Source organism: Bidens hawaiensis, unplaced genomic scaffold (assembly GCF_021521415.1).
Source record: "Bidens hawaiensis isolate Kalapana, Puna unplaced genomic scaffold, B.hawaiensis_p1.1 tig00010730_1, whole genome shotgun sequence".
Classification (NCBI taxonomy): domain Eukaryota; kingdom Viridiplantae; phylum Streptophyta; class Magnoliopsida; order Asterales; family Asteraceae; genus Bidens; species Bidens hawaiensis.
This window is the reverse complement of record NW_027491820.1, coordinates 352,216-370,119: the sequence shown is the minus strand read 5'-3', so window position 1 is coordinate 370,119 and position 17,904 is coordinate 352,216. Positions and strand designations below refer to the sequence as shown.

Below are 17,904 nucleotides of genomic sequence, written 5' to 3'. Positions count from 1 at the left end.
TTGGAAATTTCGGGGTCGGTACAGATCGGTATCGATACCATCCTGAGCTCATCCGTATGTAACATCGCCTTGGCTCCAACGTCGACTAAATTGTTGAAACTTCATAGGTGATAGTATGTGTCAATAGAATCATTACTCAAATCATGTAATTCTAAAAGAGTATCACTGACAGATACTCGTTCATCTAAGAGTTTCCGTTGGATGTATACGTCGGTAAAAGCCTTGTTTTGTACTTGTAGTAATAACATGAAGTAAGAATAATGTTAATATCACTTTTAAATTTGTGAAAAAAATATAAGCATTATAAAAGTGTGCTACTAAACAAATGAGTATCACTGACGAGCGTTTACTGAGAGAAGAATCCTTCGGAAATTACCAACGAATTTCCATCTGATAATCTGAAAGAAAACCCTGAAATGTTTTTAAAATTATCGGTATTTCAAAAATTTGCATGTTTGTCGAGAAAGCATTATTGTCGTATAACTCATAGGTAATTTTTTATTAGATTTTCGTTAAGACTCCCGCAAATTCTTTTCAAACACTTGTCGGTGTGAGCTCACATTTCGTCTATGATTCATTGCTAATCTATCAGTTAATGAGGGATTGATTTCAGTGAGTTTCCTACCCAGTCAACAGTTACGATAAACTTTCCATAAAGTTGGTCCTTAATGACAACATAATATATCCCCAATCAAGCCTCCTTATTTTATATCCCCGGTGGTTGTTTTGTGGTAAATTTAAATGTTAGGAATTGGTGGTCTCAGAATTAAAATATCACCTCTTTTGTTTATAGTATCACAATTCAACTTGGTCATGGAATCCTCGTCTTCGTATGTGTTTTACCCATCGCGGCATGGTAACTCACATAGGACAATAAAGATGAATTGTCCACGAGTGGCTAAATTCCTCTTTGTTGTATGAGGTTATCCCATTGATACATGGTAACTCATATATCCTAAACAAGTTATGGTGAATTACTTATTTAGTTAACAAGAAATGGCGTTGGTGTGACTTGCACTAAGCAATGGTGGCCTATGTTAAGGCATGTGAGATTGTCAATTGGCATGAAGAGGTAGAGTGATTGGTATAATTCGTAGTATTTTAAAATATAATATGATTCGTAATATTTAAAATATAAAATCATGTATGAAAATGTAATGTAGTTTACTTATAAGATGTGTAATATTTTGTTGTAATGTAATTTACAATGCGTTCTTCATGTGCATGGTCCGCTTATACTCGGCGTATGGCAAAAAAAAATTTTCGTCTTCTACTTGTTAACAATTTAATTTCTTATTCCGCAGAAGTTAAAACCTTATTAAATTATTATTCATTACACTTGTACCACCTGGACCAATAAAATTTGAGGTCGTATTAAATAAGAATAAATAGGGTGTTTGCTTTCTCAACAGTACACATATTTTGGAATCCATCCTAATTCAAGCTACTCGTGAAACCTGAGAACATAAATCTAATTCTTTTCACAATCCACTTGATTCAACATATTTTAAGTCAAAAGTGTGAACTAAACACCCCATAATCCTACTTTGATTTTACAATATAATAAATCTGATTGTTTAAATCAGCTTTCCCGATTAACAAAACAGATAAAAGACAATGTGTCATAAACCGTAAAATCAAGTTACAAAGATTTTACTGAAGTTGGTAGAAAAATGTCCGTTTCCAGTTCTAATACATCAACCACTAGCTAAATATCAAAGGCTGAGAAAAGACTTCTTTGACCTAATGTACAATCATAAAAACACATTTTGCTATTACAAGCCAGTAATGTACAAGCTAGCTGCAAAAACAATATCACGTTTGATTGCATTTGAAGCAACTTCCATTTTCTTGTACAACGCCGAGTTGCCCATGATAGCTGCAGCGTTTCTGAACTCACGACACGTTTCATCCAATCGTACGATTGTCCTTACAATAAGCCCTTCAGGGACATCCGTGAGTTCACATATATCGGCAAATGGAGTTCCCTGCATAACCCAAAACATTCATCTCAATATATGCTAAATACTTCTAAGTTTTAGTAATCAAGTTTCAATATTGTTTTAACATATGCAAAGTTTTTCCTTCTACAAAAACTAATAAGTAATAGCCAAGTTTTAATATTGTTTCATTTTGCTTAAACCGAGTGAACAAAATAGGACAATTGTGAAACTTGATTATTGGTTTGCGACTTTTTCTTCACAATTACATGTTCCTTCCCATTACAATTGAAAATCAAAATTGCTAAATAGTAACCAAGTTTCACAATTGTTCTATTTAGGTTACCTAGCTGTAAATTTTTGAAAATACTGAGAAAAATTAATGGAGGTAGGGTTGGTTTTGGGTTCAAAGTGAACCTAAAACCACAAACTCGGTTTTTGAGATTTTTAAAACCGTTCGGTTTCAGTTTTATCATTTGAGCAATTGGGCCTGAATTTTTTAGGCAGAAAACAAATCGGCCCAAAAAAATGAATTTGGGCCTAAAACTTTGAGACTAAAATTTTTTGTTAACTAATGATTAATTGATTATCATACATTTGGGGTAAAAAAATTTGGGTTGCACTGATTATTAATCTTATATATTCTTTATTATTCAAAATAAAAAAAATGAGAACACATAAACTTGTTCAGTTCAATTTTGGTTTTAATTAAATGCAAAACCGAAACCAAACCAACTTTTGGTTTTTACAAAGACATAAAAACCAAATTTCGGTTTTCCAGTTACAGGTTGGTTTTTTCGGTTTCACGAACAACCCTGAGTTGAACAATTAAGAAGCATGGTTAATGTTAAAACACTTTGTTTTTGTGTGTGCGTAAGAGATAGAGAGAGAGAGAGACCTTTGCCCACTCATAAACAACCTCAACAAGTCCAAACTTGAGATTCTCTCGAGCATATTCCTCGGGCTCGATTTGTATTTTGAAATTTGCTTGAAGCTGCCCAAGTTTGATGGCAGTGTTGTACAACCTACTCACAAAAATAAATACATTAGGTAATGACAAAAATACAAATATGTTTAAGAAAAACAAATAAAAATATAAAATTGACCAGTCTCTGGCTTTTGCAAGTCTGGGAGTAAGTGAAGGCTCAGAAGCATTCCTCTGCTGAAACACAAAAGCCGACATCAAAGCCACGGCTTCTTCTGGTTCCAAATCATCAAACTGATTATCAAATAAGCATTCTGTACATATCAACTCTTCACCTGAATTCATCTCACAAGCAACTCTCCCTTTAATCTCAACCACAAGATCACTATCTATACACCCGAGCTCCTTCAACACATCAATCTAAATTCCAAAAACATAAATGATATAACTAAACAACGGGTAATAAAAAAAAACAAAAGAAAAGAAAACGAGGGTGTTGTTACATACACGACCCTGAAAATCAGGCATCTGTTGAAGGGCTTCATCCGACATCTGATATTTGAGTGTGTTAATTTCATCTTTATACTTTTTTATCTCCCTAGCTACTTTGATGTGTTCTTCCAACTTAATGCAATTATGGCACTTGCTTTGTGACATTTTTTGTAATAAACTGTTCCATTTGTAGTATGCTTCCACTAAACTCACATCTTTCAGCTTCAAATCTGGTGTACGAATTCGAATACCGAAAAACTAGTAAGTTAAAGCAACATTAAATAAACTTAGGCCTGTAAACGAACCAAACGTCAATGAGCTGTTAGTGAACCTTTCAGCCAGAAGTTCGTTTATGTTTGTTTATTTAATAAACAAACGAGCATGAACAAAAGTTTTCAATCATTTATTTAAACGAATGAACATGAACACATGTCTCATTCGTTTATCTTCGTAAAAGCTCATTTTTATTCCTTCATTTAAACTCATTTACATTTGTTTATTTGTGTTTATTTATATTCAATAGTTTACGTTTGTTAATATATTCATTTGAATTTTTTAGGCCCATTACAACTTAGTCTAGTTTTAATAAAACTGTTTAGGCCCATTACAAGTTGGTCTAGTTTTAATAACTTTTAAGGCCCACTATAACTTAGTCTAGCTTTAATAACTTTTTAGACACATTGTTCTGCACATTCATTCATAAACCATTCATTTAAACTGTTAATGAATGAACGTGAACAAGCATTTTCATTTTCTTAACGAATGAACACGAACAAGAAAACCCCATTTGTTTAATTGTTCGTGTTCGATAGTTTGTTCCGTTAAATTTAAACAAACCCATTACCTTTAACTGGATCAAGGGCTGGAGGGTACTTATTTCCATCAACCTTTTGATTTAACAAACTAAGAACGGTTTTAGAATAAGCTGCTGTGCTGTCATCTTCTAGAAGCCCAACTTGATCGATCTTGATTTTGGCATTGCAAATGGACAAGAATTCTTTAGTGTCGGTTTCTCTGACTTCATAATTAGCACCAGCAGCAGTGCCACGATGGGGCAGTTTAATTTTAACAACACCAGATCCCTTTCGAGCAGTGGAAGAAGAGTAATAATCATCATCCATACCACGTTTCGATTTTGGCATTAATATTTGAAGACCAGCATTTGATTTCTTTTGTTGGTCATCACTGCTTTGTAATGTTGATGGTAAAGATGGTGTAAGCACCAGAACAATATACTGTTTGTTAACCGAAGAGGGTGCTTTTAAGATCACCCCGAGTAAGTGGTCCTGGCCCTGCAATTACAACAATGTATTTGTAAGCATAAAGACCCACCATTTCTTCCTTTTATCATTTTTCAATTGAATTAAGATTACAAAAAAGAAAAACTGAAATTATGATGTAATGCGTTTGAATTATGCAATTAATAAGTTCGAGTTTATAGCCACTTTGACTGAAATTTAAAATAGATTGACCCGTAGATTCGGTAATTTTAAGATTGCGATCAAATAAAAACTCATCCCCCATGTAAAAACTAAAAAACCAAATTTTGGCCTTAGATAAAAACACCTCATCTTTTAATCCACGGCTAAGATAGATCTTGAATTTTGTGTACAAAAGAAATAGACTAATGACTAAGATGAGATCAGGGGTATAAAGGTAATTTGACTTTTTTTCCTCTCTTTCCCATGCATAATTATTAACCAAACAAGGAAAGGACATTCCCTAAAATAGATATTTACTAAAAGCAGGTCATTTAACCCAAACTGACCCATTTTCACATAAATGACCTGAAACTGCCTTCTCTAAACATAACTAAAAAATGGTATTTATGAAGTAAGATAACGATGAACTCACAGATTGGGATTTGACAATGACAAGTCTTCCTGGCATAAGAAAAGACTGAGAAACTGAAGACTGCAAAACTGCCTCGGTAATTTGGTTGCTATACATCTCAGCCTCCAAGTACCACTCGTAGTATTCCTCTATTCCCTGATCACCTTTTATGCACCTACCCATAAATAAAACAATTTATTTACTTATTCATAAAAACTTGTGACAAAAATATGAAGATGAGGAATCCAAAATGTATTACTCAATAGATTTGATAGGCTGAGCAAGCTTTCGCATCAGCAATTGCTGTTGCTCTGGTAGTTTTTTCTGAGCATGAAATTCAGCAAAACTTCTTTTCAGCATGTCCTCCACCTAAAGATTTTCCTCAATATTAGATAATGAACTTTAAGAGAAAAACTGAAAAACATAAAACGTGTACTATGTTTTTAATACATGATATGCCTTCCCAAATTAAATATTGCATTTTGAACTAAACTCAGAATTGATTGCTTAAATTAAACCGATGCATTTTGGTTATCTGTTTATTGCGACTTAAATTCACAATAATCATTTTTTTAAGCTTGCAAAAGTGCTGCTTGCTTCTGATATAGAGCACAATAAGTTTCAAATAACCTAGGACTTAGGGTCAAATTAACCTATTCACAAAACCTCTCTGTCACATAAATGCCCTTTCTGGTCATTCTACAACCACCACCATACCCAGTAAAATCCCACTCATAGCATAGTTATTGGCAGGGTCTGGGGAGGGAGGGTGAGATGTAGGCAACCATACCTCTATCCCAAGGGATAGAGAGGTGGCTTCCAGTGAGACCCTCGGCTCCAAAATGCTAAGTGTTTTACAAACATTTATACCCCTAAAACACTTGCATAATACCATATTTACCCAACTAAAATCTAATATCAAATATTCATTCAAAATATTTGCAATTTTATATTTACTGGTTTCATTAAATGCAATTATGATATTACCGTTATTCCCTTCTATTTCTCCTTAAGAGTCCAAGCTCTCATACCCTAATGCAAGTTTTAGGAAATGGGTTCAAATGCATATTTAAAAATGGGTATACTTGATATTATGACTTCTTGTTGAGTAAATATGATTTTTAACCAAGTTTTAAAGAGGGTAATATTAGGGTCAGGTTATTCTACAAAGAGGGACAAAAATAAGAAGGATAAGAAGGATTTGTAGCCACAAAAAGAACCCAAAAAAAATTCAAAAAAAAATCATAACTCAAAATTTAATAAAAAAAAACAAAAAAAGTAAAAACACAAAAATGTTTCCACCGTCTTCCTCGTTCTAAAAAAATCAAAACAAAAAAAAACAATTTTAAGGAAAAAAGATCATTGTGTTTTTTGTTTATTTTTGTCCTTGATTGTGTCTTTTTTTCCTTGATATTGTGTTATATTTTGTTCGGCATTGTGCTATATTTTGCGATCTATTGTGTCTTTTTTTATTTATAACTGTGTCTTTTGTTAATTTTCGTCATTGTGTCTTTTCATCATTTTCTTTTTTGGAGAGGGAATGAGAGGGGAAACATTTTAGTTTTTAATTTATATTTTGAGTTATGATTTTTTAATTATTTTTTTGAATTTTTTTTTTAGGGTTTTTTTTTGTGGCCACAAATCCTTCTCACATTTCTCATTGTTGTCTCCCTTTGTATTTTAACTTTTCTAATATTATCCCTTAAATGTTTGTAAAACACTCAAATAGCATATGTACATCCAAACACAGTCTTCTGATTACTCAAAAACACACAATCACTTTCAAAACACGCATTCAAACACCACCTATAATAAAGGATTGTATCTATTTAACTAACCATATAATGAAACCAGGAATATTTGTCGGTTAACTAAGTGATCATATGTGTGTACCTTTAATTCTTCAACACGAAGTAGATGCATAATCATGATATAGGTTAAACGAAACTGAGATTCAAGCCTGGTTGCACTTCCAGTTATAAGACTCTTCAAATCAGATTCATCTGGAATCTCATCCCGACACATCACAAGAACACTCCCAATCTTATCAAGTCCTCTCCTACCAGCACGCCCCGCCATTTGTGTGTATTCTCCTGCTAACAACTGTCTAAATTCTTTTCCATCAAATTTCCTTACACTATCAAATACAACCTGCCGCCAATAATAAAGCTTTTAATGCTCAATTAACTAATAACTAAAAGAAAAAACAAATACTAATTTTGCTATCGTGACTCACTGTTCTAGCTGGTGCGTTAACTCCCATTGCAAATGTCTCGGTTGAAAATAAAATCTACAGAATTAAGAACAGACATTGAAAAAATGCATAATATCAGCAATTATAAAAGGAAAAACAATGAAAGTAACTTGCCTTAATAACACCACGACAGAAAAGCATTTCAACTACTTCTTTGACTATTGGGAGTAAACCAGCATGATGTACACCAATCCCTCTGTGAAGAAGACCTTGGACTCTCACAATCTATTATTGTACATCAACAAAACAAAACCATTATTCTACAAAATGTCAGGTACATAAAATTCAAAAAATAATAAAACCAGCTCAAACAGTTTGGTACCAATCTTGTTTAATTTGAAAAATATGAAGCCAAAACAGTGCTTTTAAAGTTTAAAAAACAAAATAAACAGGTTTGTTCCAGTTTCGGAAAAAAAAAGAATGAACTGTTGAGGAACTATTGAATTCAGTTCTTCAGTTCTGGTCAACCCTAACTGCATTGACTCAAAAATATCACCTGCGGAAGGTTCCTATCAGATCCCTTTAACCGAGCAAATGCCTTGTCGCAGAAAACACGAATCTCGCTTTTTTCAGATCGACTTGTTAGGTCAGTTTCACGCAGATTATCAGCTGATTTGTCACAACGATTCTTTGAGAAACAAAATATCACCACCTACAAACACAAGCAAGATCTTGTAATTCAAAACCACTTGTTAAATTAACAGAAATAAAAGTATATCGTTACATACAGGTAAAAGGGACGTCTTTGACAACTTATTAATTAGAGACAACCACACGGATTTTTCAGAAACTCTCGAGCCCCAATTGTTATTTCCTTGGTGGGCCCGACCTGTACCAACAAAGTTTTGGGGCCCGGTTTGTTTGTTTGAGTTCGGTTTGCCCCTCGCGAAACCAGTGTTGGGTTTTTGAGTGTGAGGTGGCGCAAGTGGTCCTGAACCACCGACACCTGTGGTCATAGTTTTTCTCTTATGGGCATCTTTAGCAGCTCTTAATCCCTGTGATAAAAATTTCTCCTGTTCACAGATTTTGTACACTTCTCCAGAATAAAAAAGACAGTGCTCTAATGGGACAGGCCTTTTTGTCGTCCTGTCAAAAATTAAATAAATAATTATCTGATAGAGTAATTATCGTTAAAATCATTTCAAATAGGGAAACTTACCCAGTTACACGGATTTGCTTTTGTTTTGTCCTACCAATCCAATCAGCAAATTCAACTGTATTAGGTACCTGCAAATACAATAACAGAATTTTAAATATATATTCAGAATTATGTACAGAAATTCTTAGCGTGTGAAATGTAAAAAGATTTACCGTGGCGGAGAGGAGAACGAAATTGATATGCCTTGGGAGCATTATGATAACCTCTTCCCAAACAACACCTCTTTCAACATCATTAACATAATGTACTTCATCAAATATAACCTACTCACCATGAATTAATACAAATTAGCGCACAGCTAATTTTAAAAGACGGTAAGAAACCAACAATGAAACAAGTGACCATTTTACCTAAAAATAGGCCACTATTGAAAACCTAGCTAAAACTAAAGCAGGTCAAACCGTTCGAAAGTGTCTCGAGTGTATCCAAATTCTTACAACCTTCTATATTAAATGATTATTATTTTAACAGCATACTTTTGTTAGTCATGTTAATTACATTAGTTATTTATGAAGTCCAAAAAATGGGTTGAAAGTGATGGTTAGTCAACATGGATTGAAAGTGATGGTTGGTCAACTAGTCTCCCATTCTGGCATGTTAAATAAAATTACCAATTTTGAACAAAAACCCATTAAAGCTGCTTAAGAAATAAGCTACAAGATAATAAAAATGAGTTTACCCATTCAATATCACGTATGATGTCAGCGCCTCTATAAAGCATTGACCTTAAAATCTCAGTTGTCATGATGAGGCATGAAGCCTCGGGCCTCAAGCTAACATCCCCCGTGAGAAGCCCAACATCAAATTTTCCTGAGAAGTCCCTATACTTTTGGTTGCTGATTGTTTTTATGGGAGCAGTATAAACAGCTCGTGTGCAATGCTGCATTAACACAACCATCCATTAAAATTACAAAACTACTCTTGAGGCACTGAATACAGAGAGATGCCATACTTTAGATACTAGTGCAAATGCATACTCTGCAACAACTGTCTTTCCTGCTGATGTATGAGCTGCCACAAACACTGATTCCCCTTTCTCAAGATAATATATAGCCTGTGATCATACCCCAAAAAGATACCTTTTTGTTTTAAAATGGTAACTAAATAAATAAAAAATGAATGAAAATGTAAAACTGAACTATTTATACCTCTTTTTGGAATGCATCTAGTTCAAAAGGGAAATCTAATGCCATGTCAGGAACTAGTTCATCAAAATGATCTGCAATTCCATCACTACCTCCGGTAACAGCCCAGACCTACAAAACCAATCCATTAAGCGAAAACATCAACACAGAAAATATTTTTTTAATAGCGTTTGATTATACTTTTGCCTCCTTTGACTTTTCTTGACCACTGCCACCCGACTCATCCAAATCTTTAGTCAATCCTCCAGATCCAGTTGTTGACAGAATCTGATCTATAACAGATGATTCAGAGTCATTTGAAACTTCTGGCTTGTTTTCAGCTTCTGTAGATATAATGGGCCTTGGGGAACCCGCCTCGATTACATTAATTTGTAGATCGGATGTATCTCCTGCACAAGCAATAATGTTATTAACCTACCAAACTTGGAGCACTGTTTTAGTTTTGCATACATATATTGCCTGTTTTCTAAGATAAAAATAGCAAATTTTAAGAGGTGGAAAAACATGCAGGTGATGTGAGTTGGATAACGAGTCAGAACTTAGAACAGCTATTGTTAGTAAAGAGTAACAGAACTACATCTAATAATAAGCTTTTTCTAAGTAAAATGATTTAGGAGGTTAAACATACAATTTGGGCGGTTTTCAACTTGTTTGACCTTTTTTCCATTTTAACTATGTTTTTATTGAACCCCCTCGACCCATTAGAGATAAAACACGACCTGAACCATAGATAAGTGATTTGGTCAAAATCACAGCCTTTATTTATCTTTATATCCTCAAAAACAATGTTCGTATTTATCATTTTCATCAGAAATAAACAAAAAAATATCTATTCTGATTACTGAAAGTCTAAAAGTAAAGAGTAAGTTGAATCAGGCATACCATCGATAGGTACTTCTGTAACATCATCTTCCCAAGCTCTTTTAAATAAATCATCAAACTGAACAGATAAAGTACTCTGCAGATGTAACAAAATATTAACTTGAAATATAATATCACTCCATCCGCCCCAAAAAGGAAATCTAAAATTCGATTTTAAGAGACTTAAGCCATGCATCAAAATTAAAATACAAAACATTTTTTCGTAACAGTTTCAAAGGCTCCATTATTGTAGTTCTTTGTTTAGTTATATGTCTTAATCGCTTTTAATTCTATAACAAAGTAATTGTACGCTACTAAAAGTAACATCATTCCACCACGTGAAAACAAGAATCATGACAAGCATTACCTCGGGTGTTGCCTTGGAGTTAGGCAAGCTTTGATCTTCACAAATGGTCCAGGAACACGAATGACCCTTCAAAAGTTTAAATAAAATCAAGAAATTAACTTTTTTGTGGCAAAATGAGCAGATTGCATAACGGGTCAAAACTCATTCAAGTCAATATGGGTAATTTTAATATGAATCAGGTCAAATTGGTTTAGCCTTTTGTCGATAGATAACTAATGCTAATAATAATTATAAAAAGTATATGATTTCAATAATGTTTAATTTACCTTAATAAAATGATATAAAAGGTTCTATACATTAAAGAAACACTTTGATTTGTTAAAATAAATAGACCGCCTTTAATATTATAAAGTATAAAACCTTGAGGTCTCCGAGCTTCATTCCTTGTTTAAAGGTAGGAGGGACGACTTGAGCGGGACCACCAACAAGGAGTTCTTGTACCCATTCGCCATTTGAAGCACCATCAGGAAACGTCCTTCCTGCGGATTGAGAATCATCCAAACCACCAGGATGAAACGGGCGGTTGTTAATGCCTCCCTTCACAAAATCCTTTGGAGGTCCGCTAATCCGCACACCAATTGAATTATCTGCTTCTACCATTAGTTCAGACACATCAACCTAAAAGTCAACATAATAAATCAACTCAATGAAAAACCAAAGCCCCAAAAGGTCCCATTATCTCACTTCAAAGAAAGAAACATTTCAAATATAGAAATTTAGGATTCTCTTTGCTATGAAAAATTATTTATTAAGTCAATGAAAAATTTGCAAATTTCTATATTTTGAGTAGGCCATTCAACAATTGGGGACATGCATAATGCTTAAACATTGTTCAACCAAATAATGTATGCATAGTAAAATATATAGACATTGATGTGAATATCTAAAACAATAATGGCTTTTCATATTGCATGCAGTGTGTGGCATACTCAAGATATCCAATGTACGCACTAACATAGCAAACAGTTACCAGATGATGAAATACAATTATAAGCTTTTTATTTTACACTACAATAAGATTTCATTTCATGTATGCAATAACTTTTTATGAGTTCGCATATTCATTAAGAAACTAATTATGTGATGCTGAGTAATCACAAACAAATAATAAGGTGTGATGAAACATGTAGCAGGGGATTGTGTTTGGATATGATCATGTTGTTTGAAGTTGTAATAATCATATAATCACATATTGGAGTACAAAAAATCATATAGTCACATACTTTAGTGTTAGGCAACGTCCTAATATATAAGGAACTAATGGTTAAAATGACAAAACGAACACTCTTAAATACTTCCAAACCATTCAAATTTAAAAAATGGCAGTTTATCTTTTATTAACTATAAGTCTATAAGAACAAAAATGTTAATAATTTTCGTTGATATCTTTCTTAAAAAGTTATCGTATCCAATACCTGAAGTAAGATCTCCTCTTAACAGTAGTATTACAAACCACGAAAATGTAAAAGCGGAGTAGATAAGTAATCTTAACATTTCTTAAAATACTAGATACGCATAACCATAACCAGAATCACAAACCCTAGAAACAATAATGGTAACAACAACATTAGTTACCTGCACGGATGCAGGTTCCCATTTCTTAACGTCCGACGAACGTCTAAAAGGTAACTCCCACGCAGGCACCACAATCGTGCGTGGCATTGTCGGCTCTAAGTCAAATTTTGCTTGGTCAAACCAGTCAAACTCCCATTGCCTTCCACTTTTTTCTGCACAAAATTCATCTTCATCCAATCTAGGAAGAAGATACTTTTCTTCAACAAACTTCGTGATCGATTCCGGTGTCTCCTTAGCAAATGCAGGAGGCTACAAACATATACGCACAGCATTACAAGCCAAACTTTACAAATTCAAAACAAACACCATAAGATTATAACGATTGCAAAAATCGCGCCAAGTACTTGACGAGTAATCCCAAAGTACTTCCCACCTAGGCCAAGTACCCGTTGAGTAATTCTCAGGTACTCCCCGACTAGGCTGAGTACTCGCAACACCTGCAGCACCTAGCTATGCAGTTAATATCGGCGGGATATCGGTCCCCAAGCAAAATATTGGTCATAATAACAGTACCAATATTATCGGCAATGTTGACAGATATTTAACCGATATTTTGGATTCCTTGGTTGATGTGGACTCGGAGGAACATTTCATGGCTTACGCCTTACGATTAGACAATTTGTCAAATATTGACACTTCTGAGTTTTGGAATTACTATTAATATTATACATGTTTACGTTTTTATACATGTATATACATAAATTTTGCATAAAATTAAAATTATCGATATCCGATAACCGGTATCTCAAATATTAGTCCTTAACCGATATTCACTTTTTTTACCGCATTAACCGCATAGGCGCCTAGTGACTTCAGCAATCATAGCCTAAGAAACTAACAATACAATTAAACTCAAAACTTAAAGCTCATACAATCAAAAGCCACTTATAGTGAGCACTGAGCAACATTACAACATTAGGTCATAAATTTATGCTTGTTCCAAAATTCAGGTCCAATTTTAGGTCAAATTAAACTAAATTTTAAGAAAACATAAAGCGGAAGGAGATTGATAGAAACGACTGACGAGAATGAAGTCCGGTAGCGAGTTAACAGGTGAGGATTGTTGAACAGAAGGTAATGGTTCGATTCGAAGATGACCGGTGTGACCGGTGAATCCGACACGGAACGGCAATTCACTGACGGTGTCAATTCGATCCATCTGCTGCTGTGAAATTGATGAGTGGTTTTCGTAATTAGAGCGGGCTGGCAGGCTTAAACCGTTGTTGTTAAAGACGAAGGGTTTGTTGGTCTGCTTGTTTGTTTGTTTGGTCGAACTGAGTAATTTTTTTTTTTTTTTTGTGTGTAAGATGGGCTATAAAGGAATGAAGCTGCAAATGGGAAAGTATAATGTTTATATTTAGGTCACTCTGCTTCGGATGTAATTCTGCTAAAACCATTTCATGTTTCCTTCCATAAATAACACCAAGTTTTTTAAAAGCCTTGTTAATTTAATTTGATTCATCTCAATCGGGTCATATTGTAATTGTAATTGTAATTGAGTACAAACGATTTACAATGAAGTCAGGGCTGGCCATGGCCTATGACAAGGTGGTTGACGGTCATAGGCCCGACTATCCGTTAGGCCCGAATTTTTTTTTAACATTTATACGTATTTTTATGAAAAAAACTATATGTATACTTAATGTTTAAACTCAATTACATAACAACTAACTTGACCTAATGGTAAAGGGGTATGACTTCTAACTAAATGTTGTGATTTGAAACATATTTAAACCTATTTTTATACATTAGTTTTTTACACAACCCAAATCATAATCAAGGAAGCCAATTTAAAAATTAAATTGTTTAAACCCAACAAAATACTATTTTTACTTAAGGCCCAAAATATTTTTCGCCTTCGGCCCAAAATTTTTTTTCAATTATCGGAGCCCGCCCTGAATAAAGTGGCAGGTAATCGAACAACAAGATGTGTCGGCGTGCCGCACCCCCTTTTGGATAGCAAACCTAATCCTACTAAAAACAAAGTTTTGGTTCTTATGGGTCGATAAATTAATATGCATGATTTTTTGAACTTTGTTTAGAAGGTCCACGGCATCTTGAGCTAAGAAACCAAATGTGTCAAAGGCAAAAGGGATAAACACGTGTCGATTCTCTAAACAAGTTTTCTCGTATTTAACAACATTGCCCTATGTCGCATTCAATGTTGTCTGACCTGCTACAAACCCAATGTTCCTAAGTCCAACAAGAGGAGACACTCCTGTAAGGTCCAACAAGCGTGTTTCCCCCTACCCACCAAAAAACAAGAATATCGGCCGGTCGTAAAGTAGAACTTCCTTCAAGAGGATCTGTAAGAAAGTTTACGGGGCGCTCCTTTTTAGCTGAAGTTCCGACCCGTTTAATAACATCGCATAGAAAATCCCTTATCAAATCATGTTTGTATTTAAACCCAGGTAACTTTTTGCAATGAACTGCATGCTCACCAAAAGAATCCAAACAAGCCTTGCGGCAAACTGGGCATGGCTCATCAGCCGGGAACATAGGAATCATTAGCCGATATTTGAGGATGGTCCGATACTCCAAAGGCGAGATATGTTGACCCAGTCCTTCAATAGGAATAACACTTAAGAAATCCTGAGCCCGAAGGCACTTAAACACCGCTTTCTGACGAAGGGATAAATCAAGCTTCACTTCTAAACTCTGGATGATTCCACCAATTTGATTGCGGAAAATAATTTCTAATTTATTTTTTCTCTTGCTTATAAGCACTATAAGCTTAGTTTTATCATTTATTTGCTGTCAATATAAATCATACAATATTTTCATATTTTCTTTTCAGTTATACATTTAAAATGTTATAGTCTGGTGAATGTAGATAAGAAAACACTAGTAAATCGTTGAAACTTTTACAAATATAAAACCGACTTTGAGATGTGTTCTTGAAATATCTCGAGAGCTTGATTGCCAGCCATCATCCTTCTAGGAGCTTGCTTAAGTCATGACTCATGTCAACATCACAAGTTAGTATTGGTATTGTAAAATATCCTATAATAACAATGGCCACATATCAACAAATTTATCACTACTAAAGGGGTAATGGGTTAAAGACAACCACAAATTGTTGGATCTGGCATGCTCAGGCATCCACACAATATATTACAATTATAGTGAAGTTGATTATTTAAGGCCACACAAACAACATAAATAACTGAATCGTTTAATTGAGATCAAGCGTCCAAGCGAATTATTCATAGTGTTGGAGCCTGTCATGTTACCATATGATAAAATATTGAAGTGATATAAGATTACACTTAAAAGGAGTGTTAAATTGGCTTAATTCATAGTTGTGTGTACGCTAACAAGAATAGAATGATTTGGAAAAGATGATAAGCAATCACAATATTAGAAGAAGATTATAATCAAACACACTTTGTCTATTACAATAAAACATATATATATACAAAAATGGGAAGCTAATTCTAGGAATACATTTAATTACAATTATATGTAAGGCATAACTTATAGAGAGAATATCTCCATCTTTGACTAGCCATGATTCTTGGGATTGTATTCATTATTATCCTTGATATGCTCCCGCAAGATGGACGACCGTAGGATAAGTCCAATCTTGAATAAAAGTAGATTTTGTGGTATGTAAGAAAAGTTGATGAAGCAAAGACATGATTCTTGGGTTTTTTTTAATTATCATTTTAGAGGGGAATAGTGGTGGAATAGTGCGTCACCGAAAATTGACGGAGTAGTGCATCACCAAAAAAAAATTTTATTTGTGGAGGGGAATAGTGGGTCGACAGAACAGTGCATTGCCGGAATATATTTTAGTTGTGGAGACAACAGTGGGTCGATGGAACAGTGCGTCGCCGAAAAATATTTTATTGGTGGAGGGGAACAGTGGGTCGCCGGAACAGTGCGTCGGTCGGAAGTATTTTAGAGGTGGTAGAGAACAGTGGTTCGACAGAACAATGCGTCGCCGGGAAATATTTTAGTGGTGGTGGTGGTGGTGTTTGAATGAGTAATATTGTGATAGTAGGAGAGATTATTGTAATAGAGAAAGAGGAAAGGAGATTGATGGGTGCAGGATCAAGAACTTCTCGTTGGAGACATGAGCTGTGATACCATAACAAGAATAGAATGATTTGGAAAAGATGATAAGCAACCACAATATTAGAAGAAGATTATAATCAAACACACTTTGTCTATTACAATAAAACACACATATATATATATATATATATATACAAGAATGGGAAGCTAATTCTAGGAATACATTTAATTACAATTATATGTAACGCATAACTTATAGAGAGAATATCTCGATCTTTGACTAGCCATCATTTTTGAGATTGTATTCATTATTATTGATATACGCAACTCAATTTTCAAGACTCTAACAAAATAGAAATACATTAGATAACTCCCTCAATTTATATGTTTGAATTCCGATACCGCTAAGCTTTCGGTAACACTAATGTTACTGCTCATATACACATATATACCTAGTTATATGTCATATTGTTCAAATCAAGTCAAATTATCATACTTCTAATAATTAATCAAAGACTATATATCTTTTAGAATACACTAGTAAAAGTGTTCGCGCGTTGCGGCGGGGTCACAATTATAATCTAGTTCGTAGGGTGTTTCTTTTTTACCGACATTGTCGACGTTAATATTAGGTTTCCATTTAGTTTGCAATACCAAGAGTTGCCATTTTAGACAACTATAATAGGGAAGAATGTAAATATTTGAAAAGCCATATGGAGGATGTTGTATGTTGATATAAACATTTGTTTAAAGAGCATGTTAGAGAATGTAGTGTAATTGAAAATTTTATAGATAATTGATGGTGCTAAGTGTAACAATGGATAGCAATAGTGTCTGCAGCCACAGCGGATAGTTTGTCACCGACATCATTTGCAAGGGGCCCCCATAAAGATACCACCACCGATTTGTTACTGGGATATGCATAATTGGACGTAAAATATGTAGAAGACAAAATGTTCCACTGTTAATCGGGGAAAATATAGTGAGCGTACGTGTCATCCGCGATAGTTACGTCGCGTTTTGGGACCATATCGTTGTCCAGCCTCCTTTTGATGGCCTTTGTAGGTGAAAAGTGTAGGACAACGCCAATAACATCCGCAGTTAATTAAAGTAAAAGAAGCAGAAGTTAATAGAGAAAATCATCAACCGTAGGGTGTAAAAAAAAACTCATACCATTAAGTGGCAATAACTTCCTTCTGTTGTACATATTTTTGTAGTTGATCGATTGGCACAAAGTTAAAGGTGGTTTCAGGAATGATAGCTGGTTCGCCTACTGCCTCATCTACTTTAGAGTATTCATTCAAAGTCATCTCGTAGTCATTTGGTATGGTAT

The 17,904-nt window shown here is 34.3% G+C and overlaps 1 protein-coding gene across 1 annotated transcript; it reads right to left on the bottom strand.

Annotated features, from left to right (window-relative positions):
* Positions 1 to 1,707: 1,707 nt before the first annotated feature.
* LOC143535979 (DExH-box ATP-dependent RNA helicase DExH11-like) lies at positions 1,708 to 13,721 on the bottom strand. The gene is made up of 23 exons (XM_077030079.1): positions 13,576 to 13,721; positions 12,552 to 12,800; positions 11,337 to 11,594; positions 10,977 to 11,042; positions 10,631 to 10,706; positions 9,929 to 10,137; positions 9,752 to 9,859; positions 9,556 to 9,657; positions 9,283 to 9,483; positions 8,756 to 8,866; positions 8,604 to 8,671; positions 8,173 to 8,530; positions 7,941 to 8,096; positions 7,559 to 7,669; positions 7,427 to 7,480; positions 7,084 to 7,341; positions 5,450 to 5,559; positions 5,212 to 5,365; positions 4,202 to 4,649; positions 3,373 to 3,587; positions 3,047 to 3,285; positions 2,839 to 2,965; positions 1,708 to 1,988 (listed from the first exon to the last, which is right to left on the bottom strand). The coding sequence occupies exons 1-23, from the start codon at positions 13,708 to 13,710 to the stop codon at positions 1,776 to 1,778; spliced, it is 4,026 nt and encodes a 1,341-aa protein (XP_076886194.1). The 5' UTR covers positions 13,711 to 13,721; the 3' UTR covers positions 1,708 to 1,775.
* Positions 13,722 to 17,904: the final 4,183 nt, after the last annotated feature.

Bases quoted from the DNA above. Each gene is read 5' to 3' on its own strand.
- LOC143535979 (XM_077030079.1), bottom strand. From the start codon at position 13,710: ATGGATCGAATTGACACCGTCAGTGAATTGCCGTTCCGTGTCGGATTC. The intron at 7,481-7,558 runs GCAAGTTACTTT...TTAATTCTGTAG, and splicing joins TCTGTCGTGGTGTTATTAAG to ATTTTATTTTCAACCGAGAC. The intron at 3,588-4,201 runs GTAATGGGTTTG...TTCGTACACCAG, and splicing joins AGCCCTTGATCCAGTTAAAG to ATTTGAAGCTGAAAGATGTG.